The 24,192-nt window shown below is 44.7% G+C and overlaps 2 protein-coding genes and 1 pseudogene across 4 annotated transcripts in view; 2 read left to right on the top strand and 1 right to left on the bottom strand.

Moving 5' to 3' along the window:
* The window catches only part of POMGNT1 (protein O-linked mannose N-acetylglucosaminyltransferase 1 (beta 1,2-)), a 25,518-nt gene extending 5,840 nt beyond the window's left edge, over window positions 1-19,678 (bottom strand). For 2 of the 3 annotated variants that reach the window (XM_077149793.1, XM_077149795.1), the window contains exons 1-6: window positions 3,496-3,595; window positions 2,856-3,026; window positions 2,137-2,251; window positions 1,915-2,033; window positions 1,226-1,291; window positions 1,022-1,135 (exon numbers count right to left, since the gene is read on the bottom strand). In XM_077149793.1, coding sequence (XP_077005908.1) covers window positions 1,022-1,135; window positions 1,226-1,291; window positions 1,915-2,033; window positions 2,137-2,251; window positions 2,856-2,975 — 534 coding nt within the window. In that variant the 5' untranslated portion in view covers window positions 2,976-3,026; window positions 3,496-3,595. Of the gene's footprint in view, window positions 1-1,021; window positions 1,136-1,225; window positions 1,292-1,914; window positions 2,034-2,136; window positions 2,252-2,855; window positions 3,027-3,495; window positions 3,596-18,710; window positions 18,948-19,548 lie in introns of those variants that run through there. The other variant, XM_077149794.1, reaches the window with a different exon arrangement.
* LURAP1 (leucine rich adaptor protein 1) lies at window positions 6,721-24,192 on the top strand. The gene is made up of 2 exons (XM_077149796.1): window positions 6,721-7,347; window positions 18,705-24,192. The coding sequence occupies exons 1-2, from the start codon at window positions 7,150-7,152 to the stop codon at window positions 19,224-19,226; spliced, it is 720 nt and encodes a 239-aa protein (XP_077005911.1). The 5' UTR covers window positions 6,721-7,149; the 3' UTR covers window positions 19,227-24,192.
* LOC143674301 (small ribosomal subunit protein uS14 pseudogene) lies at window positions 17,530-18,676 on the top strand (annotated as a pseudogene).

Here is a 24,192-nt window from a genome sequence, read left to right as displayed (position 1 = left end):
TCCTTTCCATGACCCCACATTGTCTACATTTCTCTCCCCTGCCATCCTTCTGCTAGCTTTTCTAACTATTTTCCTCCTTCATTCTGATCTGGCTCCATTGGTGTTCCTGCTATTTCACAAGTAAACCAAGAACCTTCCTATCTCAGGGCTTCTGCACTTGCCATTCTTTCTACCTAGAATTCTTGTCCCCCAGATATTCACTAGGCCCACTCCTCACTTTCTCTACCTTTTTGTTCATATGCCATTTGCTTACAGAGGGTTTCCCTTTCTAAAATGGCATCCCTTGTCACTCTATCACCCTTGCTTTATTTTCTTTTTCACATCAGCTATATTTTTCAAACATTATACATTCATTTGGCTGGTTTTTTGTCTATTTCTCTCTGCTGGAATATAAGCTCCATGAAGAGAAGAACTCTGTTTCCCACTGTATCTCTAGCACTGAGTAGTGCCTGGTACACAGTAGGTACTTGAAGCAGAGAGTCCATAAGCCAGCGATCATTGGAGATAAAGAAGGAAAACGCCTCCCAGGGAGCTTCATGAAACCAGAAGCCAGGAGAGAAAGCTAGCAGATAACGCCATATTCACCATGTGCCCTTCCAGCTGAGAGAGAAACTGTGACTGTGTTCACCATGTGCCTTTTCACTTAAGAGAGAAACCCTGAACTTCATCGGCCTTTTTGAACCAAGGTATCTTCCCCTGGATATCTTTACTTGGACGTTTCTATGTATCTTTAATTGGACATTTTCTCAGCCTTAGATCTGTAAACTAGCAACTTATTAAATTCCCCTTTTTAAAAGCCATTCCGTTTCTGGCATATTGCATTCCAGCAGCTAGCAAACTAGAACAGTACTCAATAACTATTTGCTGAATTAATGAAAACGACAAGGTTAGGATTGGAACTTGAGTCATCTTTCTTCCTCCAAAGACTCTTCTCATGCCATATTAGGGGCACAGAACCAAGGGCCATGAGCAGGGTTGGAGCTAAGGATCTAGGGGATAGGACCAGGGAGGAGTCACTGACCTTGACAGTGCAAATGAGCACTCGGCCGGGTGCCACCATGTTGAGGAACAGCACCATGGCCTCATCTTCATGAGGTGAGTATGTGTCAAAAACACGCTTTGCCATAACATGACCCTGGCAGAGGATACAGTTCTTATGAGCTGGTGTCCCCAGGAAGGAGGGCTCAGCTTCAGACTTCTGGGTCCCCCACCCCTAGAAACTCACCGTGGCCTGGTTGAGGACGATGACATGGATGCCACGACCCTGCTCCCTGGCCTCGTCCTCCAGTACCTACAGGGTGGCAGAGAAAAAGACCAACTCTTCATTCTGGCATTCATGGTCTCTGTCTTACGGGCACTTCAAACTCCAGCTGCACAAAACCTTTCCTCCTGCCTATTCTCCCGCTCACACTTCTCTTCAAATCCAGCTTGAAAGCCATCTCTTTCAGGAAGCTATCACAGTATCCTCATCAGAAGAGACTGCATCTTTCTACAACCCTCTCCCTTCTTGATCTTTATGGATCTTAGAGCCCTTGACTGTTTCCGCCTCATCCTGGAGATAACACATTCCTCCATCAGACTGAGCCCTCAAGGAAGGCCAGATCCAATTACCCAGCACCACAAAGATACCAGGAAGTGGTTATTAAAAAATAAATCGATGAATTAAATGCTCTCTAATACTAATGATCACTTTTGAGATTCAACTACATATAAGACATTTCACATTCTTCTCATTTAATTCTGGCAAGTAAAAATCATTATTCTCAATCTATAGTTGAGGAACTGAGGCCTCCAAAGTTGCATAGCTAGAAACTGGCAGAAATGTAGTTTCCACTCAGGTAGTGAACACCACAGCCACAGGGCCATGGCCTAAAGAGAATGGAAAGACTGGTCAACAGATCCCACTCTACTCACCGTGGTGCCATCCACTGCCACATACACTTTGCTCCGGCTGGAATATACCTCCACATCCAGGACCCGCCGGGGGCCACTGCCTCTGCGCCTTGGAGGCTCCAGGCGGCCCAGGGCTTCATCTAAAGGAACAAAAGGTGATAGAAATAGTCTCCCCTGGATCTACCTGCAACTCATCCATGAGACCTCAAGGGACCCCCTACCCCATCTTCAGCCTGGTCCCACCATAGTCTTGCTCTGGCTCCAGGTCTTCATTGGCCTCGCTAATTGCTCGCCGTGTGTCCAGAATCAACTTGATGTTGACGATGACAGTCACCAGGAGGAAGAGCACCGCCCCTGTCTGAGGGAAGGGGTAGAGACGACTAAAGAGGGGTACTTCCTCTAGACCATAGAGGGTCTTCCTGAAAGGAGGGCCCTGACTGCAGTAGGAGGATACAGGGAGAATCTGGAGTCTGCCTCCCCTCCCTTGTCTGTTCAGCTTTACTCCCCTAACTGGGACCCAGTTTCATGACTAGCTCCTTTAGGGAACCTCCCCTGACCCTTCTCCCTCCATCATGGCTCTTCCTACCTCTTGCATTCTTCCATCTGGGGCCTCTGATTTCCTTGAACCCCTTCACAGTTAGTTTCTAGAGGTGAAGCCAATCCCAGAAAACCAAGCTGGGGATCAGAAGACCTGGGTCCCAGCCTTGACTGCCTGACAGGTGATCCCGGACAAAGCCCTTCTGATCAAAATTCAAGTTTCTGTCAGAAGCCTAGGAGACTGGACTTGTTGGGTTCTGATTCCAAAGCTGAACTCTGGGACCAGTCTACTACCTGGTGGGAACTTGACACGTAGAGGTTCCCTTTCCAGGCTGAGGGATGCCAAGGTGGGTCTCAGTGCCCATATTCTAGGCTGGGGTAAAGCTGGGAAGGAGCCCCTGGGAGGTCTTGGGACATCCCTATACCTGACAGAACCTCCGCAGGGCCCGCTGGTTGGTCAGTTTATACTTCCAGGTAAGATACCAGCTCCGCTTCTTCCGAGCCCCAAAGGGCTTGATGAGGGGGCTGGGCTTCCAGTCGTCCATGCCTGATCGGGGGTGTCACCACTGTCCTGGCCAACCCATGCCTTCAGGAATCTGAGGGGACCAGAGTGTTATATGAGGTAAGGCACTCCTCCCAAAGCCTGATGACTTCTGGGGAGATGGGGAATGGCCTTCCAACAACTCTTGCCTGCAAACACCTGTGTTGTGTGACCTGGGAAAATGGTTTAACTTCTCTGGGTCTGATAGGAAAACCTTAAGGGAGGTTCAATCTGAAAAATTCCCCAAGGTTGGGGGAACTATCTGAGTCAGGACTGCCCAGGGACCCAGGAGCCGAGGCCAGATGATCAGATCAAGGCCCTGAAAGCTCTTAAGTAGCTGGAAAGGTGCAAACCCCAGGCCTTCCCAGTCCTGGGGTGGGCAAAGGGCAGCGAGCCCCCAGTCTTCCACCCCCTCCTATCTGGTCCCAGTCTTCTCCGCCCAGGGTTCGGAGCCGCCCGAACGTTTAGGAGATCTAACCCGGCCGCGCCGCCCCACCCCGGATCCCCCGCCCGGAAACACTCACGGCTCAGGGCGCCCGGGCCCCTCCAGGGCCCGACTCCGGCCCGCACAGCTCAGCCCGGCGCGCCGCGGCCTCCGCCTCCTCCATGCCGCGCACGGCCCCGCCCCGGCCCGCCCCCTTGCTTCCGCCGCCGCCGCTGAGGGGTGAGAGGGCGGCGGGCGGTGCTTAGGGCGGCGGCCGGGTGTCTGGTTCTCGCGTGGCGGGTTTAGACGCTCCGCAGCTTTGCAGCACGGCGCGTGGGTGGGCTGCTCAAGCAGTGCGGCTCGCCCCCCCCTGCCCTCCTCGGTGGGAAACCCGGTTCAAGTCACAGTTCTAGCGCTTTGCACCTGACCACACGATACCCCAGGGTTTCAGGGGTTGCCGGCCGGGAATCCAGCCCTTCACCGGCCTGTGCTGTCCTGGGGAAGGCTGCACTCTGGTTTGGCGTTACGAAGGAAAGAGACTTAGATTAAAAACCTGGTTCCATCGTTTACTTTGACCTTGGTAGGCAAGTCAGGTCACCTCTGAGTCTCGGTTCCCTTCTCTTTAATATGGGGATACATTTATACGATGGTCACTCTATCCCAGTCACTGTTCTCAGCATTTTACTCATATTAATTTATTTAATCCCACAACGGCCCCCGGAGGTGCTGTCATTATCACAACCTTGTAAAGAAATCTTTATTTAAAAGATGCCCAGTGTCACAGAGCTGGGAGAGTTGGGCTTCAAACCCAGACGGTTTGGCTCCAGATTCCCTTCTTAATCAGTGCACTACATCGGCTTTAATAGTACTTAAGGAGTTGTAAAGGTTAAAGGAAATAATACATATAAAGTACATATCCTAACACAGTGGTACTCAAATTTTAGCTTACATCAGAATCACTTGGAGGGCTTGTTAAAACAGATTGCTGGGCTCCATTCCTAGAGTTTTTGATTCAGGAGTCTGGGGGCAGGGTGGGATTTTGCATTTCTATCAAGTTTCTAGGTGATGGTGATGCTTATTCAAAGTGAGTGGGTAGCCATGGAACAATTTTAAGCAGACGAGTGATATAATACAATTTATGTTCTAAGAGAACCTTTACTATTTTGTGGAGAATGGTTTGAAACGATATATGAGGGGAAGCTGGAAAAGTAGTGTTTTTTTTAGCTCTCCATATTCCATCTGTTTCCCAAATGGTGGGATGGTATCCCATAAATGTTAATAGTACTTGTCTTAGGAGTGAGGCAATGGGTGATCTTTTCCTAATAAATATGTATAAAATACAATAGGAGAAAACCCAACACATTTTATTAGCATTTTAAAAAGTTATTGCTTGGTTCCTCCCTGATCCTCTTCTCTCCTCAAACTCACTCTCCATGGAAGACATCACCCATTTCCATGACCTCTGTTACCATCTAAATTGCCAAACTCATAGCTATCATCCTAACCTCTCTCGTGAGCTCCATGCTCACCTCCAGGTTCACCTGCCTGCTGGACGTCTCTGTCGATTCCTTCAACTCCACAGGACTCCTGCTGGAATCATCTCCCACTCCCAGGCTTCTTCTTGAGTTCCCTTCTTTGGTGAATCACATCAGCTGGGAGTCACCCTTGCTTTCTTTTCTTTCTGGGTCTCTTTGGTCACACTGTATTCTCCGCCCCCCACACAATGGCTAGCACATAGTAGGCGCTCCATAATATTTTTTAAAATCATTCACCCATTTCTTTGAACAAAAATTTATTGACTATATCGTAAGTAAATGAATGTAACCAGCACCAAGTGGTGTCAATCATATCTCTAACAAGCCCTCCATTCTGGTTTAATTCTTCAACCAACCCAGGTCTCAGTTTCTTGCCTTTCCACTGGCCTCCTTGACTCCAGATTTTTACTACTCCCATGTTTTTTCTTTGTGAAATTTAGAATAATTTTTCAAAAAGGTAGATCTGTTTTTGCAATCTCTGACTTAAAACCCTTACATGGTCAAAAGATACTGTCCTCTGAATTATATATTACGTGAAATTACAAAGGTAACCATTAGATGAAGTATACAGGACCAGTGACAGAAGGGAAGTACTGATTGTGAGTTAAATCCATACTTTCCATAATAGGAAACCAATAGACAAACATTTAAAATCAAGAACCAGTAGTATACTTATGCAAGGTGTTAATAACAGGGTGGTATATGGGGATCTTTATTTTATGCATGATTTTCCTGTAAACCCATAACTTCTCTAATTAAAAAAAAAAGAAAGAAAGAGGGGTTGTGCTGGTTTAAATCTGTTATGTACCCCAGAAAAGCCTATGTTATTTTAATCCGTTCTTGTAGGGGCAGACTTATTGTTGGGTGGGACCTTTGATTAGATTGTTTCCATGGAAATGTGACCCCACCCATTTAAGGTGGGTCTTAATCAGCTTGCTGGAGTTCTTTAAAGGAGAGAAGTTCTGGAGAGAGCCAATAGAAGCTAAGAGAGAAAATAAACACCCACAGAGATATTTTAGAGGGAAGGACCAGAAGACATTGCCATGTGCCTTCCCACCTGACATAGGAACCCCGGATGCCAGCAGCCCTTCCTTCAAGAAGGTAAACTCTTGGTGCCTTAATTTGGACATTTTCATGGCATTAGAATTGTAACTTGTAACTTAATAAATCTCCACTGAAAAAGCCCACCCATTCTGGTATATTGCATTCCAGCAGCTTTAGTAAACGGAAACAGTGGTATAAACCTATTTAAATACTAGAAGGAAAAAAAAAGCTAAAAGTGGTTGCTTCTGGGAAGTGGGACTAGAGGCGGGAAAAGGTAAGGCAGGGATAACTATCTTTTCATTGTAAACCCTTCTGTAACGGTGAACTGAATTACTTGGATTAAAAAACCAAAATCTAAACTAAGCTGAAACAAAACAAAACATTTTTATGGTTCTCCATTGCTCACAGAATAAAATCCAAACACCTTAAAACAGCCTTGTACAACCTTGCTACTCAGAGTGTGGTTCTAGGACCAATAACATAGTCATCACCAGGAGCGTGTTAGGAATGAAGAATCTCAGGGCCCACCTCGGACTTACTGAATCAGAATCTGCATTTTAACAAGCTCCGCAGATGAGTCAAAGGAACGGTCAAGTTTAGGGAACACCAGTCTACAAGATCTGGTGTGATCTGGCCCATGCAGAGCACTAAAGCTTCAACACTGGTTGCCTGCCGCTGGGCAGAAGGACTTTAGTTTCTGCTCCTCCTGTCTAAGGAGGAGCTGAAATTGGTGTGTGTATATGTGTGTGCCCGCGCGTGTCAGTGATTAGCTAAATTCTAGCCGCTATTTTCTACCAACTCTTCTACCCCAGGAAGCCTTTCAAAACTCTCTGCAGTCCTCTGCTACCACTGTTCATCAAGCTCCAAACATTTACTGGGCGCCTGATGTGTGCCTGTTTAGATTCAGTGGCAGAGTGGGGAGAAGGCGCTGAGCTCTCCTAGCGCATTCCTGAGCTAGAGGGTGTGTGCGCAGCCCTGGAATAGACTGTGCGCGGCTCTCAGAAAAGGCTCTGCGCGGCTTTTCTGAGCGGTACGGCGCCCTCCTCCGCCTGTGCGCCGCGCGGGCGGGGACCCACCCGTTCTGCTCCGCTCTGCAGTGGCGGCGGGGAAAGGAAGACCCCCGGGAGCGGGACCCCGGCGTCCGGTCGCCCAGCCCCGCACAGGCTTGGGCCCGTATGGAGGGGACCGCAGAGTCCCAGACGCCTGACCTACGAGACGTGGAGAGCAAGGTGGGCAGGAAGACCCCTGAAGGGCTTCTCCGCGGGCTGCGAGGCGAGTGGGAGCCGGGGACCGCTGGCGCCCTGCTGCTCCCAGGAGCGCCTAGCTTGGGCCACGGCTTGGGGGACAAGATCATGAAGCTGAGGATGGAGCTGGTGAGTGTTACCTCCACGGGCCAGGGCGTCGGAGTCCCCGGTTTAGGGCTGGAAAGAACGGACTGACGCCCCCGGAGTGGGCTGGAGAGGAAGGAGTTAAAACTCCGCACCTTACTCCTCTGGATGCTTCCCAGGTTAATCTGTAAAACCCGCGGGGCGGAGGTAGGGTGACTTCCATTAATTGTCCCCCAAGGGTGGGTGGGATGTTGGTGGGTTCCCAGGACTTGAGGTGGGAGGCACAACCTAGGAAGTTTTTCCGCCAAATAATTGGGAGTGGGGAGGTCAGGGCAGGGAGACAACTGAGAACCTGGCACTGCACACCTCTGTCCCCCCCTAGTTGCATTACAGGGCAACTAGGTTCTTCTTCCCTGCAAACTAGGAGCTTTTTCAGGACCAGGACCGAATTTGGTTCAGTTGAGGCCCAAGTGTTTACGACAGGATTCAGTACAAAAGAAAATTTGGGTGAGACACACATCTACTGAAAACTGCCAGGACCAGGGGGCACTAAAATCATTCTGCCATCCAGGCATAAAATATCTGAAAGTTCCCAGAACCATAGCAGACAAAGATTAGGCACACCCATCAGTGTCAGTTCCTCACCTGACTAGTCTTCTTCCCGGGGGTGCACTGGATATTTGGATTCCATCTGTTCCTCCTTGGGGAGAAAAGGAGGAAACAGGCACCCCCCCCCTTCCATGGTGCTGCAGTCTAGATGTTCTGAGCCAAAAGGACACCTAGGGCTTTGATTCCGGTGAAGAGACTGAGGTGAAGGGAATGATTTACACCTGCCACTACTTCATAGCCAGTTCTAATAACCTGAGGAATTGCCGGCTGCTCCCTGGCCCAGAACCAGAAACTCACAGTGAGTTTGTCAGCTAATAAGTCTTCCTGGAGCCCCACTGTGCGCCCTCCTCTGTGCCAGGCCTGGCTGTGAGGGAGGTAGGGAGGAGAGCCCAGGGCTCCAGGGCTTCCTGAGAGGCTGGGAGGAGAACCTTGTGGGCGGAGCAGTCAGGGAAGGCTCCACTTGAATGCCAAATGTGCACTTGGCCTTGAAGGTTGGGGGTGAGTGCCAAATGCTCTAGAGCAGGACTGTGACTGCTCACCTAAGTGGGGGCTGGTGTTGCCTTATCATACAAACTGGAGCTTGAGGCCTAGAAAGAGCCTACTTAGAATACCCTGCTTTGAAAATACACTCTATAATATATTCTCTTAATCCTCACAAAAGCCTTATGAGGAAAATAATTTATAGATGAAGAAATTGAGGCACAGAGAGGTTAAGGAACTGTCCGAGGTCATACAAAAAGTAAAAAAGCAGAGCTAGGATTTGAATCCAGATAATCTGACTACAATTTACATCTTTATCGTTAAGACCTGCTTTGGGTCAGACACTTTAAAACACATTATGTCATTGAAGTGAGAAAAATAGTCATTATTTTCCCCATCTCACAGATGTAGAAATATGCTTGGAGGTGTTAAGAGAGCTCCCACAGGAAGTCAGTGGAGAAGCTGTACCTAGTCTCTCTGGCTCTCTTTTCTGCCTTTGAAGGTGAACTTTTTTAGGGATACATTTAACTTCTGATTTTTTTTCTTGCTGTATTCTTGACTCAGCCTGACCTGGGGCCTGAGGCTGCCTGTGAAGGGCACAAGGGAGGGAGCCTTCTAGGGGTCAGAACAAGGAGAGATCCTCTACATGTACTCACAGATCCCTACCCCATTACTTTCTCCCTCCTCAGGCCAGGATGTCATTGATCTCTTCTGGCACTCTGCCTTGCCCACTGTCTTGGGCCCAGGAAGGACAGTGGTGGAACAGGGGGTTCTCCATGGAGCCACTAGTAGCAGGACTGAGCCAAGCCCTCTAAGGACTGTCCTTCAGTTGTCCTTCTCCCAGCTCTCCTTGCTGGGAGGAGTCAGGCTTGCCCTTGAGGTTAAGGTCAGCCCTGCCTTTAGGTTTCTTCCCTCTGGTTTCTCTCCCCCACTCAGGGGTTGAGTGATATTTGTGGCTGGTGGTAGGGGAGGTGGGGGGGGGATGGCAATTCTCCACCCCGTAGTCCTCCCACCCAAATAACTGTTGCTATGACAACCCACCACCACAGAGCAGTTTGAGGCAAAGCTTTAGGAAAGGAAGGGGAAGGCAGGGGTTCAAGTCCTGGCTCCGCTCTTGAATCACTTTATGATCTTGAGCAGGACCCTGTCCCTTTCTCAGCCTCAATTTTTCTGGGGACCTGGGGGTGGGGGTGGAAAGGGGTGTGGAACCATATGATCTCTAAGGGTCCTTTTAATGACAAGAGCCTGAGAATCTCAATCCAATATCAAGGAGCTGGAAGTGGGGAGTGGAGCTCCAGGCTTTACCCCAAGGCCTGATTTGGATGAAGCAATGAGAGAGGCATACTCCAGAGCTGGGCAGAGAGCCTGAGGTGTATATGTTGAGAGGAAGGATAGAAAGCCTGAATCTCCCTGGGAAGAGAATTGGGTTGGAGTAGCCTTTGAGGTTTCATCTCTCATGAGCTGTTTATCTTCTCTGTTTCCAAAGAGATGGTATGAAATAAGTTTCTTTTTCTGGCAAGAAACCTTTGCCTTCTATTCTGGGGCTGATGCTGTCACAGTCAAGGAATTCCAGTGTCATAGGATCTTTGAATCTGCTTCTCAGATTCATTTCCCATCAATACAGCAAAATTCAGCCCACTGAACCCTAGGGACCACTAGAAGGGCAAAGGATAGTAAAGGCAAGAGAATCATAGAACTGAATCTGATCTATCCAAGCCTAGACTACCAGAATTGATTTAGGCAGGACCTGCTCTTAGGAGACTTACAGTCTGGATTGGGGAAGGAGGGAGACAGTAGCAACCCTAGGACAGAAAGATAGGTGCTGTTGGAACACCCAGAGAAGTGGCATGGTTGGGTTTGTGCTCTGGAAAGTTCACTTTGAATTGGAGGTGGGTACATTCTTTTTTCCACTGGGTGGGATGCCTCTCCACCTCTTTACCTAGCTAAGTCCTACTTAACCTTCAAGTCTCAGCTCATGCCCTTTATCCTAGGAAGCCATTTCTGACCTCCCCTAGGTTATGGGTCTCTAGGTATCCATAGCTGTCTGTGTAGCAATTATTTCCACTAGCTTTTATAACACTGAATTTTAAGAGCTTGCTTCAATGTCTTATCTTACCCATCAAACTGTGAACCCTCTGAGGGCAAGAAAGGGTGTGTTTCTTCATTTGTCTAAAACAATACCAGACCTATAAGGAACACTCAATAAATATTTGTTCCATGACTGAATGGATTCATTCCATGTTGGGAAAGGGTAGAAAAGACTTCTTAGAGGAGTAGCATTTGAGCAGGGCCCTGAAGAATGGATAAAGTCAGTGGGAATTCCAGTTCAAGGTGGCAGATTAAATACATGTATTTTGTTACTTTCCCTTCTGAAACTCCACTCAAAAGCTAGTAAATGGATTATTTTAAAAGGCATGAAGCCTTTTATAAGATTATAGGAGACGATGATAGGGACAAGATGTTATAAGCTGAAAAGCAGAAGGAACAGTGGTAACTAACTTAGTAGACTCCCCCCCAAAAAGCTGAATCCCAAGCCAGCAATGGCAAAAGCTGAAAAGCAACCTCAGAGGTCTCAGGAATTGAAAGCACCAGATATTTCTGGAACTGGGAGTGTGAGTGTGGATGAAAACATTCTGTTTAAGACTCATAGTCTAAGCCAATCATAAAATGGTAAGGGGCTCCAAATAACCAAAACCATCTTTAAAAAGAAGAACAGTAAGAGGATTCATACCTCCCAATTTCAAAATTTACCACAAGCCTGAAGTACTCAAAATAATGTGGCATAGGTATAAGGACAGATATTTAGACCAATGGAATAGAATTGGGAGTCTAGAAATAAACTCACTCATTTATAACCAATTGATTTTTGACAAAATGCCAAGTCCACTGAATGTGAAAAGAATAATTTCTTCAACAAATGGTGCTGGGAAAACTGGATATCCACATGCAAAAAAAGAGAAAGAAAGTGGACCCCTACCTCACACCATATGCAAAAATGAACTAATTTTTGGATTAAGAACCTAAATATAAGAGCTAAAACTATAAACTTTTAGAAGAAAGCATAGGGGAAAATTGCTACAATTTACAACCAATGGATTATTAGATATAACACTGACATTAGAAGCAACAAAAGAAAAGGACATTATCAAGAAAGTGAAAAAACAACCAACAGATTGGGAGAATATAGTTTTAGATCATATATCTGGTAAAGGTTAAATCTCCTAATTATATTAACTCAACAACAAAAAGACAAAGAACCCAATTAAAAATTGGGCAAAACACTTGCAAAGAGATTTCTCCAAAGAAATGATACAGATGGATAATATGCACATGAAAAGACATCATCATTAGTTATTAGTTATTAGGGAAATGCAAACCAAAACTATAATGAGATACCACTTCACACTCACTAGGATCGTTATCATTAAAACAAAAGCAAAAACCCTACAACTGAAAATAATAAGTATTGGTGAGGATGTAGAGAAGTTGGAACTTATACATTGTTGATGGAAATGTAAAATGGTGCAGCTGCTGTGGAAAGTAGTGATTCCTCAGAAAGTTAAACACAGAATTACTGTATGACCCAGCAGTTCCACTCCTAGAGACATGCTCCAAAGAAGTGAAAGCAGGGACTCAAGCAGATATTTGTACACCAGTGTTCATAGCAGCATTATTCATAATAGCCAAAAGGTAGAAAGAACCCAAGGGCCCATCAACAGATGAATGGATAGAGGAAATGTGATATATCCATACAACAGAATACTGTTCAACCATAAAAGGAATGTATGGAATGAAGTTCTGATACATGCTACCACATGGATAAGCCCTGAAAACATCACACTAAGTGAAATAAGACATACAAAAGGACAAATATTGTATGATTCCACTTACACAGAATATTTAGAATAAGTGAATTCTTTGAGACAAAGAGTAAGCTGGAGGTTACTAGTCTAGTAACTTCTGAGGGGAGGGAAAATGGGAAGTTATTAAAGAGTTTCTGTTTGGTGCATCAAAGAACTTCATCAAGAAAGTAGAAAGACAGCCTACACATTGGGAATCAATATTTGGAAACGACATATCAGATAAAGGTCTAGTATCCAGAATTTATAATGAGATTGTTCAACTCAACAACAAAAAGACAGCCAACCCAATTACAAAATGGGAAAAAGACTTGAATAGACACCTCTCAGAGGAGGAAATACAAATGGCCAAAAGGCACATGAAGAGATGCTCAATGTCCCTGGCCATTAGAGAAATGCAAATCAAAACCACAATGAGATATCATCTCACACCCACCAGAATGGCTATTATCAACAAAACAGAAAATGACAAGTGCTGGAGAGGATGCGGAGAAAGAGGCACACTTATCCACTGTTGGTGGGAATGTCAAATGGTGCAACCACTGTGGAAGGCAGTTTGGCGGTTCCTCAAAAAGCTGAATATAGAATTGCCATACGACCCAGCAATACCATTGCTGGGAATCTACTCAAAGGACTTAAGGGCAAAGACACAAACGGACATTTGCACACCAATGTTTATAGCAGCGTTATTTACAATTGCAAAGAGATGGAAACAGCCAAAATGTCCATCAACAGACGAGTGGCTAAACAAACTGTGGTATATACATACGATGGAATATTATGCAGCTTTAAGACAGGATAAACTTATGAAGCATGTAATAACATGGATGGACCTAGAGAACATTATGCTGAGTGAGTCTAGCCAAAAACTAAAAGACAAATACTGTATGGTCCCAATGATGTGAATCGACACTTGAGAATAAATTTGGAATATGTCATTGGTAACAGAGTCCAGCAGGAGTTAGAAACAGGGTAAGATAATGGGTAATTGGAGCTGATGGGATACAGACTGTGCAATAGGACTAGATACAAAAACTCAAAAATGGACAGCACAATAATACCTAATTGTAAAGTAATCATGTTAAAACACTGAATGAAGCTGCATCCGAGCTATAGGTTTTTGTTTTGTTTTGTTTTGTAATATCACTATTATTACTTTTATTTTTTTTCTCTATATTAACATTCTATATCTTTTCCGGTTATATTGCTAGTTCTTCTAAACTGATGCAAATGTACTAAGAAACGATGATCATGCATCTATGTGATGATGTTAAGAATTACTGATTGCATATGTAGAATGGTATGATTTCTAAAAAAAAAAAAAAATGGTCAGCACAATACTACCTAATTGTAATGTAATTATGTTAAAACACTGAATGAAGCTGCATCTGAGCTATAGTTTTTCTTTCTTATGTATTTTTGTACTTTTTATTTTTATTTTCTCTCTATATTATCATTTTATTTCTTTTTCTGTTGTCTTGCTATTTCTTTCTCTAAATCGATGCATATGTACTAAGAAATGATGACCATACACCTATGTGATGATATTAAGAATTACTGATTGCATATGTAGAATGGAATGATTTCTAAATGTTGTTACTTAATTTTTTTTTTAATTAATAAAAAAAAAAAAGTTTCTGTTTGGGATGATGAAAAAGTTTTAGTGATAAAAGGTGGTGATGGTAGCACAACATTATAAAAGCAATTAATGCCACTGATTGTACACTTAAAAATTGTTAAAATGGTAAATTTTATGTTAAATATATGTTACCACAATTTTTAAAAAAAATGAGACCAGAGAAATAGTGACCGGAAGTATTTGTAGGATGTTGTGGAGGGTGCCTTAAGAAGCTGTGACATTATAACTAAGACACTTAGGCACCCTCCTTGACTGACCTGGTTCCAGAATCCTCTGAAGTATGAGGAAGGGGCCAGACTTATAGCAGTGGGGCAAGACAGAGTCTCGACAGAGTCTCGAATTATTAATGTTGTTATTGTTATATAAGGAATTATCCAAGCAGCAGACAATTAGATTTTAAATTATATGATTTTAATTACTATCTGGTATAATTAACTTTTGACTGATTTTTCAACTAGCCTCCAGAGAAAACATCATGTTTCCTTTTATTCCTTTATAAAATAATAAAATGGGTTGCGATGGCTTTCTTGGAAAGGGAAGAGGGAAGGTGGAAATGAGAGAAAGAGAGAGAGAGATCATCATATTTTAAGATCCCTTCCCTAACTATGCAACCAGGCACCAGCCACTCCTTCATCCTAGCAGAAGACTGGAGGTATACGTTTGGGGAATAATAAAGCAGAAAGTCTCTGGATTGGGAAACACAAAGCACAGTTAAGGGCAAGAGGGATTAAGTAAAAAAATATACTAACTATTATGAAATGCCCCTCCCAGCCTACTCCCCTACTTGGCTCCCGGAATTGCTGCCTTGATTATATTATACAGTCTAGATGGGTGGCTGCAAGATTCTTTTCTGGGGAATTTGATGAGCCCAATAAAAAAAATTTTTTTTTAAATTAAAAGATACTGACTTCAGGCCTTCCCTAATCAACCAGCCCAGCCAGATCACCCTGTGGTGAGGATCAAGGTTGGCAAGCCTCACACGTGCACAACGTTTCCAATCACCTTTTTTTTAGAGCCCCATTCTGAAGTGTGAGCAGATAGCTCAAAATCATTAGACATCTGATGAGACCCTTCAACCTTAAAGATATAGAACTAAACAAACAGAAAAAAAAACAAAACAACTTGAATCAAATGACGGTAATACAGGGAGATGAGAACTTATAAAAATCATTGATCAGAAGGTGCAGTGGTGACGCAGAGGTAGAATGCTCGCCTTTCATGTAAGAGACCTGGGTTTGAGTCCTGGACCATCCACCCCCCCCCCCCCCCCAAAAAATCATTGATTATATCCTTAAAAAGATAAGAGATATTATTGCAGTGATGAAGAAGAAAAATAAAGCTGTAAAGAAGGAAACATTCAGAGAACTAGAAACAACTTTGAAAATAAAAATATGATAGGAAAAAAAAAGAAAAGTAAAAGCTCAGTAGAAGGGTTGATAACAATGAAATCTTTTTGAAACTATAGCAGATGTAGGAAAAGATGGAAGAGAAAAAAAGTCTAAGAGATGCGCTATCCAAATAATAGGATTTCCAGACAGAACAGAAAAACAGTCACTAAATAATCATTAATGAAATCATTTTTTCCAGATTGAAGGACATGAGTTTACAGATTAAAAGAGTCCGTCAAGTGGCAAATTAGTGTGAAATTTTAGAAAATGGAAACAAAGAGAAGATCCTGAAATCTTCCAGAAAGGGGGAAAATGATCACATACAGGAGTTGTGAATAAGAATGGCAACAGACGTTGTTCTAGTTTGCTAGCTGCTGGAATGCAATATACCAGAAATGGAATGGCTTTTAAAAGGGAGAATTTAATGAGTTGCAAGTTTACAGTTCTAAGGCCAAGAAACTGTCCCAATTAAAACATGTCTAAAGAAATGTCCAATCAAAGGCATCTAGGGAAAGATACCTTGGTTCAAGAAGGCCGATGAAGTTCAGGGTTTCTCTTTCAAGTGAGAAGGCACATGGCGAACACAGTCAGGGCTTCTCTCTCAGCTGGAAGGGCACATGGCGAACACGGCGTCATCTGCTAGCTTTCTCTCCTGGCTTCCTATTTCATGAAGCTCCCTGGGAGGCATCTTCCTTCTTCATCTCCAAAGGTCGCTGGCTGGTGGACTCTCTGCTTTGTAGTGTTGCAGCATTCTCTGCTCTCTCTGAATCTCTCCTTCTCCAAAATATTTCCTCTTTTATAGGATTTCAGAAACTAATCAAGACCCACTCAAATGGGTGGAGACATGTCATCCCCTAATCCAGTTTAACAACCATTCTTGACTAAATCACGTCAACCAGGGAGATGATCCAATCACAGTTTCAAACATATGGTGCTGAATAGAGATTATTCTACCTTATGAAATGGGACTTATATTAAAACATGGCTTTTCTTAGGGGGCACACTTCCTTTCAAACCAGCACAGACGTTTTAAGTGTAACATTGGAAATTAGAAGATAGTGGAACAATGCTTTAAATTCTAAGGAAAAAATATTTTCAGTCTAGAATTTTACATCCAGCCAAACTTTCAACGGTGTGAGGATGGAATAATAACACTTTTAAACATGGAAAGCCACATCAAATTTATATCCTATGCACTCTTTCTCCAGAAGCTACTGGAGGAGGCACGCCATCCAAATGAAGTAAGACAAAATGAGAGAGGATGACATGGAATCCAGGAAACAGGGGATCCAACTCAGAGGGAGGCAGAGAGAATTCCCAAAATGATGGTGAAGAGAGATCACTGGAGGACAGCTGTGCAGCAGGGACAGATTGGAGCTGCTCAAAAAGCTCCTAAAGAGATGCTTCTAGAAGATGGACTAGATAGGTGATGCTTTTGAAGCACTAAAATGCTTTCAATTTAGGAAATTTAGACATTTGTGAGAGAGTGTGTAGATGACTTAATAATTACTGTATAGCAAATTAAGCCCTACTGACAAAAAATCTCAAACAGAAACAAGAAATTTTAAGAAATAAAAAGTAATCGGGGTGCAAAGGTAGTTCAGTGGTAGAATTCTCACCTGCCATGTGGGAGAACTGGGTTCAATTCCCGGTCCATGCACTTCCCAAAAAACAAAACAAACAAACAGAAAAATTCAACAAATGGTGCTACAATAGTGGGATATTCACATGGAAAAAATAATGAAATGTATCCCCACCATACAGCATACCAAAAAAAAGTAATCAGTAAACCTCATGGCTTAGCTGTGAATAGCATTTCCAAATCCTAGTAAGATAAACACTAAATAATTAATTTTATTGCATATATTGGAAGTATAGAGAGATGGGAGGGGTGGCTATGTGGTAGCGGAGTGGAAAGTGAGATGAAAGAGTTAACTCCTTAACCTTCTATAGTGTGGGAAGTCAATAGAAAATGCCTAAAACTTAAAAATCAGGCAGTAGCAATATTAACATGTTATTTGGACATAAGAAGGTAAATACCAAAAGAAACAGCTAAACAACTAAAAGTAGTTGTCTCTGGGAGGTGAAGTTAGGACTAGGATGGGGAAACTTACTTTTTATTATAAATTTCTACAACTATTTACCTCTTTACCCTGGGTGGATCTATTACTTTGATTAAAATTAAAACTAAATAAAACTAAATTTTAAAAAGACATGTATTCCTTTTCCTCATTGCATCCCTGAAAGCAAGATGGGTCACTAGTAGCTGTACTGGAGCTCTCCACGAAAATTTGGCCAGGATTCCCATTCTTGCCACAAACCAGCATAGTCTGATCTGGAAACACAACCTCAGTATGTGCCACCAATGTTTCTATCAGTCTGCAAAGGATATAGGATTCATCAAGTTGGACTAAGTGATCTTCCTTGATCTTTCAAGATATCTACCTGACTAAGGAAACAGTGTTAGTTTTGTATATAAAATAAAACAAAAAAACTAAAAAAAAAAAAAGACATATATGACAGGGCCTTGGGTTCACAGGGTGAATCTAGAGAGATGGGTTAAAGCCATATTATGACAGGCTTTTGAATGGCATCTGCTAAAGTGTTTAGATTTTATTTTCTAAGCACGGTACCAAACCCCTAAAGGATCTTGAGAAGGGAAGGAACAGATGCAGATTTGTGCCTCATTGCATATAAGGCAACTCCTTGCATACAAGCTGGAAGCGACCTTTGAAATTACCCAGTAAACCCTGTACTCCCAGTACAGACAGGGAGACTGGAGTGGATGGAAGGAAGCCAAGTCCCCATCCAGTGGGATTCTGACCCTCCTAAGCTCTGGCCAGCCCTTCCCTCCTTCAGTACTTGCGTGTCAACACCCTGAAGAGGCTGGAGCCAAATCAGCTCCCTCTTGCTTCCCCAGGTCAGACCTTCTTTTAGCCCGGTCTACATCTTGATTACTGCCTGGTCCCTTATCAAGCTGTTCTTTGACTGTAAATCGTACTAGTGAATCTGGATCTCTGTTCAATAGTGTCCTAAATATGAGGTTCAAAGTTCAGTAGGACTAAATTTTAATACTTAACATTTACTGAAATCTTACCCTGTACCACGCACTGTGCTAAGTACTTAACAGACAGTATCTCAAAATCCTCACAGCTGTCCTGTGAAGTCAGTGATTTAGCCCTATTTTATACAAAGGAGACTGAGGCTCTAAGAAGAGGAAAAGATTGTCTGCAATTTTATAGTGGTAGTGCTGGGATTTTAAACAGCAGTCTGTCTGCTTCTAAAGCTCACACTCCAAACCATTCTATTTCCATGCTGCTTGAAAGTGAAGTATAGCTGATTAGGCCTGAAGGTCAGGGCTGCTGGAAATATTGAGGGAATCAGTGGTCCAGAACCCAGGGCTGATCCCTTCTCCCACTCTCCCAGGCTTACCTCCGAGCCATTGATGTGAAGATCCTGCAGCAGCTGGTGACCTTGAACGAGGGCATCGAGGCAGTGCGCTGGCTGTTGGAGGAGCGGGGAACGTTGACCAGCCACTGCAGCAGCCTCACCAGCAGCCAATATAGCCTGACAGGTGGGAGTCCTGGTCGCTCAAGGCGGGGCAGCTGGGACAGCCTTCCAGATACCAGCTCCGCTGACCGACTGGACAGCGTCTCCATTGGCAGCTTCCTGGACACAGTGGCCCCCAGTGAGCTGGATGAACAGGGCCCCCCTGGGGTTCCCCGGCCCGAGATGGACTGGTCAAAGGTTTTGTCCAGTGGGGAGAGGGCCAGGACTGAAGTGGACCTGACAACAGCCAGGCTAGGGGCCTTGAGGGTTGGGTGGAAGCCCTCAGGGGAGGGCCACCAAAACAAACCACCTGAACCACCGGAGGACGAGAGTGCCAAGCTGGGCTTTGAGGCTCACTGGTACTGGGGGCAGTGCCAGGATGATGTGACCTTCTTGTAACATTTTCACCCTTTTGTACTCCTGTGGCTTCTCTCATCACTAGGTCCTGGTCTCCCTCAAAACTTACCCTCCCTCGGTTTGGGACTAGGAAGAGCCTGCATGGAAATCATAACTCCATGGTTACCATGGAAACCTGAACACACCATCCCCCTAGTCCCTGGGAAGTCTCTTGCCTTTACCCTTAAAGCGATTGTCACAGAGACATCAACTCTAGAGGCTTGCGTGGTGGCTCCTGGTATCCCCCACCCCCCTCCACTAGGTAAGGATTTGAAGAATTTCGATCCCTGGGGGATTGTTGGTAAAGAGACAGGAGTGTAATTACCTCGCCCAACGTCTAGGAGCTTTGGCCCCCATCCTGGCCATGATGGAGGATTAAGGAAGGACATGGAGGTCAGGGTTAACCCTCCATGGACTGAACCTCCCAGAAGCCTTTGGGATTGGCAGAACCACCTCTTCCTGTCTGCTGAGTGATGTCACTTCCTGTTTTCTGCCTTCTAGATCCTTGGGTGGCTGTGAAAAATCAGGAGGGGTGTACCTGAGCCCCTACTGCTAAATGAGACCATACCATTACTTCTTTCAACATAACATTTCCCATTTTAACCACTTGATACAGTTCAGTGGTATTAATTTTGTTCATAATATTGTGTTGCCATCTTCACCATCCATTGCCAAAAACCATTACTTCTTGTGAGTGAGAACACTTCGCCATTCCCGGCAGAAAATTTCTCACTTTCTGTCAGCTGTTTGCACTTCTTTTCAAAAAGGTTCTTACTTTTTAGAGTGTTCTCATTTTATCCTAGAGGGTCTCACTTTCTTTATGCCAGTCCTCCTGTCCCTTTGCGTATAGAAAGGGAAGCTGGGGGTGGGGGGGTGGGGGGCCCCCTCTCTTAATAAATGCTGTCTGGCCCTCCCCTACCACCATTCCCTGTCCCCATTCTTATATTCTGGTTCCCAAATCTGCCTGCCAGGAGCTTCAGTCTTTGTTTCCACACCTTCTCATCTTCCTGTTGGGCCGTTAGGCCTTTTATATGCAGATAAGTTCCAACCATATCTCCCTATCTCTGAGAAGCCCGAGGGAGAAATAAGGCCGGGCTTTTTCCCACCTCTAAGAGTGTATCAGATGGGGGGAGGGGACTTCTTCTTTTACTTTGTGATCCTTCTTCCCCCACCCTGCCCCAAGCCTACCACCGTTTAGTCACAAGGATGCCTGACGGAGGCTGGGACACAGGAATCCCTTTGTCTGGACAACAATGAGGGTATGGCAAGAAAGACAGAGGCTCTTTGGTCCCAGGGCCCACATCCTGGGAGGGGGAAGGGAGTGGGGGAAAAGCCCTTCTTTCCTCCCTTAGAGCAAGCCCAGTCTCCTGGGATCTGAGGAGGTAACTGGGGACTGGCTCTGATGGCATGGGTCCCAGGGTCCTAGTGAATTACACCAAAGAAGGAATTCAGGGAAGCTGCCAACCTGGGGCTCAGGGAGAGACAGACCCGGGGGTGGGGGCGTGGGGGTGGGAACAAGGGCGGTAGCTGATGTTAGAGAATGAATTCTTCGAGATTAACCTTTTGAGCTCTATGTAACTGTCTCGGTTCCTATCTTTCCTGAAACTAAAACACTGGAAAGCACAAAGGAGGGAAAAGGATGTCAGGTGGTCCTTGGCTATTCAATGTGCCCTTGGGGCTCTGAGATGAGCTCAGAGATGGGAGGTGTCTTCCCCAAATAACTGTAATAACTCCAGCAATCTCTCTACTTTAAATTCCGTGCTGGACAGAGAAAGTGAAGCTGATCATCTCCACCTCCCCTAAACCCTTCAACTCTTGTTCTGCAACTACTACCTCAGTCCTTCTGGGGCTGTGGTTCTTCCCTAAAGATCCTTCTCCCTCCTCCCTTTCCCTGGAAGTGATGAAAATTTCCAAAATATATTCTCAGCCTCTCTGCTGCTCACCAGTCTTCTTATCAGTCCTGGTCCTGGGGCTCCTGACCTCCCCTCTTGCTGGAAATTCAAATACCCTGATCTAATCCCTTCTCTGTTGCCAATTTGAATGTGCCCTTGAGTTCTCTTGGAAGCCTCAATATTCCTTTTGGTGGCTCACATACCTTTGAGCTAAAGAAGTTGCCTGCCCTCTTGTGGTTATTATGCACTGTTGCCAGGGGTTGCTGGTTGGAACCTCCAAGCTCAAATACAGCCTTTCAGAAGACCAGTCCCCTATGCCCAATGGGGAGACTGAGGCCCAGATTGGGTAGAGACTTGCTCAGGGTCACCCATTATAAATCATGGCGATGCCCAAGTTAGAGAGCCTCCTTACCTGTCCAGGGCCCCATCTACTTAGCCAGACTGCTGCCACTTGGCCCAAACCACCCAAAACCGAAGGGACTAAAAATGATTTTCCTCCTGTTTTAATGTTCGGGTTCTCATGCCACCATAGAGAGGCAGCTCAATCTTTAGAGAAAGAGTTACCGGTTCTGAGGAAAGAGAACCCTGGGCCAGGAGTGGGTGAAGGGTGCACTGTTGTGGATGGCAGAAACGAGGAAAATCCACTCTGGACCAACAGTTTTTCCTGAGAAGAGAGAAAGGGACTAGAAGACTCAGATACGGTGGGCGCAGAGCTTACCATTTCCATTCCCTAAGAAACCTGGAAGTTAAGACTGAGGGTGGGAAACTGTGAGATTAGGAAATCCATATGGGTCCAGTGGAGTTGGGGAATTCCACAGGTCCAGTTGGATAGTAACTGAGGATGTAGAGGAACTGCAGAGGTAGGTGAGTGGGGCTGCCTGGGCACTCCTAGGTCTCCTGTCTTCATACCTTTGCTCCATTTCAGTGTTAGAGAAGCCCAGGAATCCCAGTAAACACATACCCTTGGTTCCTCTACCTGCATAGCCCTTTCTGCGTCACAGGGAGGAACTATTGGGGCTCAAAGAAGGAGAAGGTAGAATTAGGGAGAGAGATGCAGACAGACAAGAGAGAATGAGATGAAAGGGGGCTGTTGAAAGTTTGAGCAGAGGGAGCTGACTGCACTTTAAGCAGGATTTTGTCAGTGCTTAGGGTGAAGGCAGGGATGAGATTGCTTATGGCAGCTGCAGCATCTATGCCTGGAAGAAAAAGGGGTGGTGCTGGCTGGGCTGGATCCATCAAGAAGGCATGAGACGAGAAAAGAAATGAAAAAGGAAGCAGGAGACCATAGGTTGGGTAAGTATAAGGGCCTACGTTTAGAAGTGGGGTGGTGGTTTGGACTCTGGATTGACCGGGAGCTCAATAACAGTTCAACGAGAAAGGCTTGGGGATTGTAGTGGACTACGAGCTCACTCTGTATGCTCAGGGTGCCAGGCACTACTTCTTCCATAACAACTGTTGAATGAATGGAGGAATGAATGGGCATGTATAAACACAAGGAGATGTGCCTTATAAAAAAAAAAGCAGCAAGTGAGTGGGTCGCAGATAATTTACAAATGAGATGATTTAAACCATCCTATTTAATTCTCAGCAATCCTATGAGCAGTGTATGAACTAATACATTGTTAACAATGAATTGTAACTGAGACTCAGATTAAGTAATTTGGTTAGGGTCATATAGATAATAAATGAGCTGGTCATAAATGACCTAGGTCAGTGTGCCAGCCCAGATTTCCAGGAAATCTCTGATCACCTGCTCCACTCCATCCAACTGCTCCACTCACACACAGACCTTCCTCTTCTAGGAGGACAGGTAACTGCTGCCCAGTAGCAGTGGCAATATACTAGTTTCCTATAGCTGCTGTAATAAATTACCACAAACTTGGTGGCTTAAAGCAAAGTGAATTTATATTTTAAGGTTCTGGAAGCCAGAAGTCCAAAGTCCGTTTCACTAGACTAAAAATCAAGGTGTTGGCAGAACTACTTTTCTTCTGGAGACTCTAGCAAGAGTCTGTTTCCTTGCCTCTTCCACCGTCTAGAGGCTGCTTGCATTCCGTGGTTTGTGGCCCCTTCCATCTTCAAAGTTAGCAGCATAGCATCTTCTCTCCTTTCTGACCTCTACTTCCATCTTTACATCTTCTCTGCATAATTCTATTGCCTGCCTCTTATAGGGACTCTTGTTATTACATTGGACTCACTGAAATCCAGGATAATCCCCTTATCTCAAGATGTTTAATTTAATTGTATCTGCAAAGTTCATTTTACATATTTACAAGTTCTGGGGATTAAGATATGTGCATCTTTTTTGGGGGTGTGGGGTGGAAAAATTATGTAGGCTACTGTGGGCAGTGATGGGGGGTGGGTGGGAGGATGTATCCAGAATGAGCCTCTGTGCTTTGTCTAGTCTTCCTTACCCCTGCAGTGAGGGGTGGTGGCAGGTAGCCAAGTTCAGGCTCCACACTTGGAGAACAGCAAGTGTCTTCTGCACCATCACCACCCGGGAAAGCCAAGGGTGAAGACTTGGGAGAAATTCTCACTTCCTACAGGAACACTTTCAGGCCTGTGGCCATCCCTGCAACAAGAGAGAGGAGTGGCGAAAGGGGGAGGGTTTCCAGCATTCTCTGTCCTCAATATTGCCTCTTCTCCAGATCCTTCCATGCTCCTGTTCCTCAAGGCAGAAGATAATTTTACTCCCAGCAAACTAGCCTGAGCTCTCTCGAAAGAGTACATTAGTTGTCTCCTTTTTAAATTATTATTTTTTATTTCTTGGTAGTCAGACTATGTTTCTCAAAGCATGGTGAACTCTCATCATCAGCTGATACTGGATCCTTTCTGGTTTCATTTTCTTCTATTGATCCCCAATCCCCATTCTCATTCTTTTCCCTGACATTGGCATACAGTCTAATGTATTTGGTATGTATGTTTTGGGGTACGTATGTATGTTTGAAAATATATATAATATTTATGTATGTATGTGTCTTAATATAAAAATGGTATACTTTTACAGCAAATTAATTTCTGTAATGAATTGTCTCCATATTTCCAGCAATTTAACACAATAAAGATTTATTTTTCATTTA

Source organism: Tamandua tetradactyla, chromosome 2, assembly GCF_023851605.1.
Source record: "Tamandua tetradactyla isolate mTamTet1 chromosome 2, mTamTet1.pri, whole genome shotgun sequence".
NCBI lineage: Eukaryota > Metazoa > Chordata > Mammalia > Pilosa > Myrmecophagidae > Tamandua > Tamandua tetradactyla.
The sequence above is the reverse complement of the archived record's forward strand: the minus strand, read 5'-3'. Positions and strand labels throughout refer to the sequence as shown.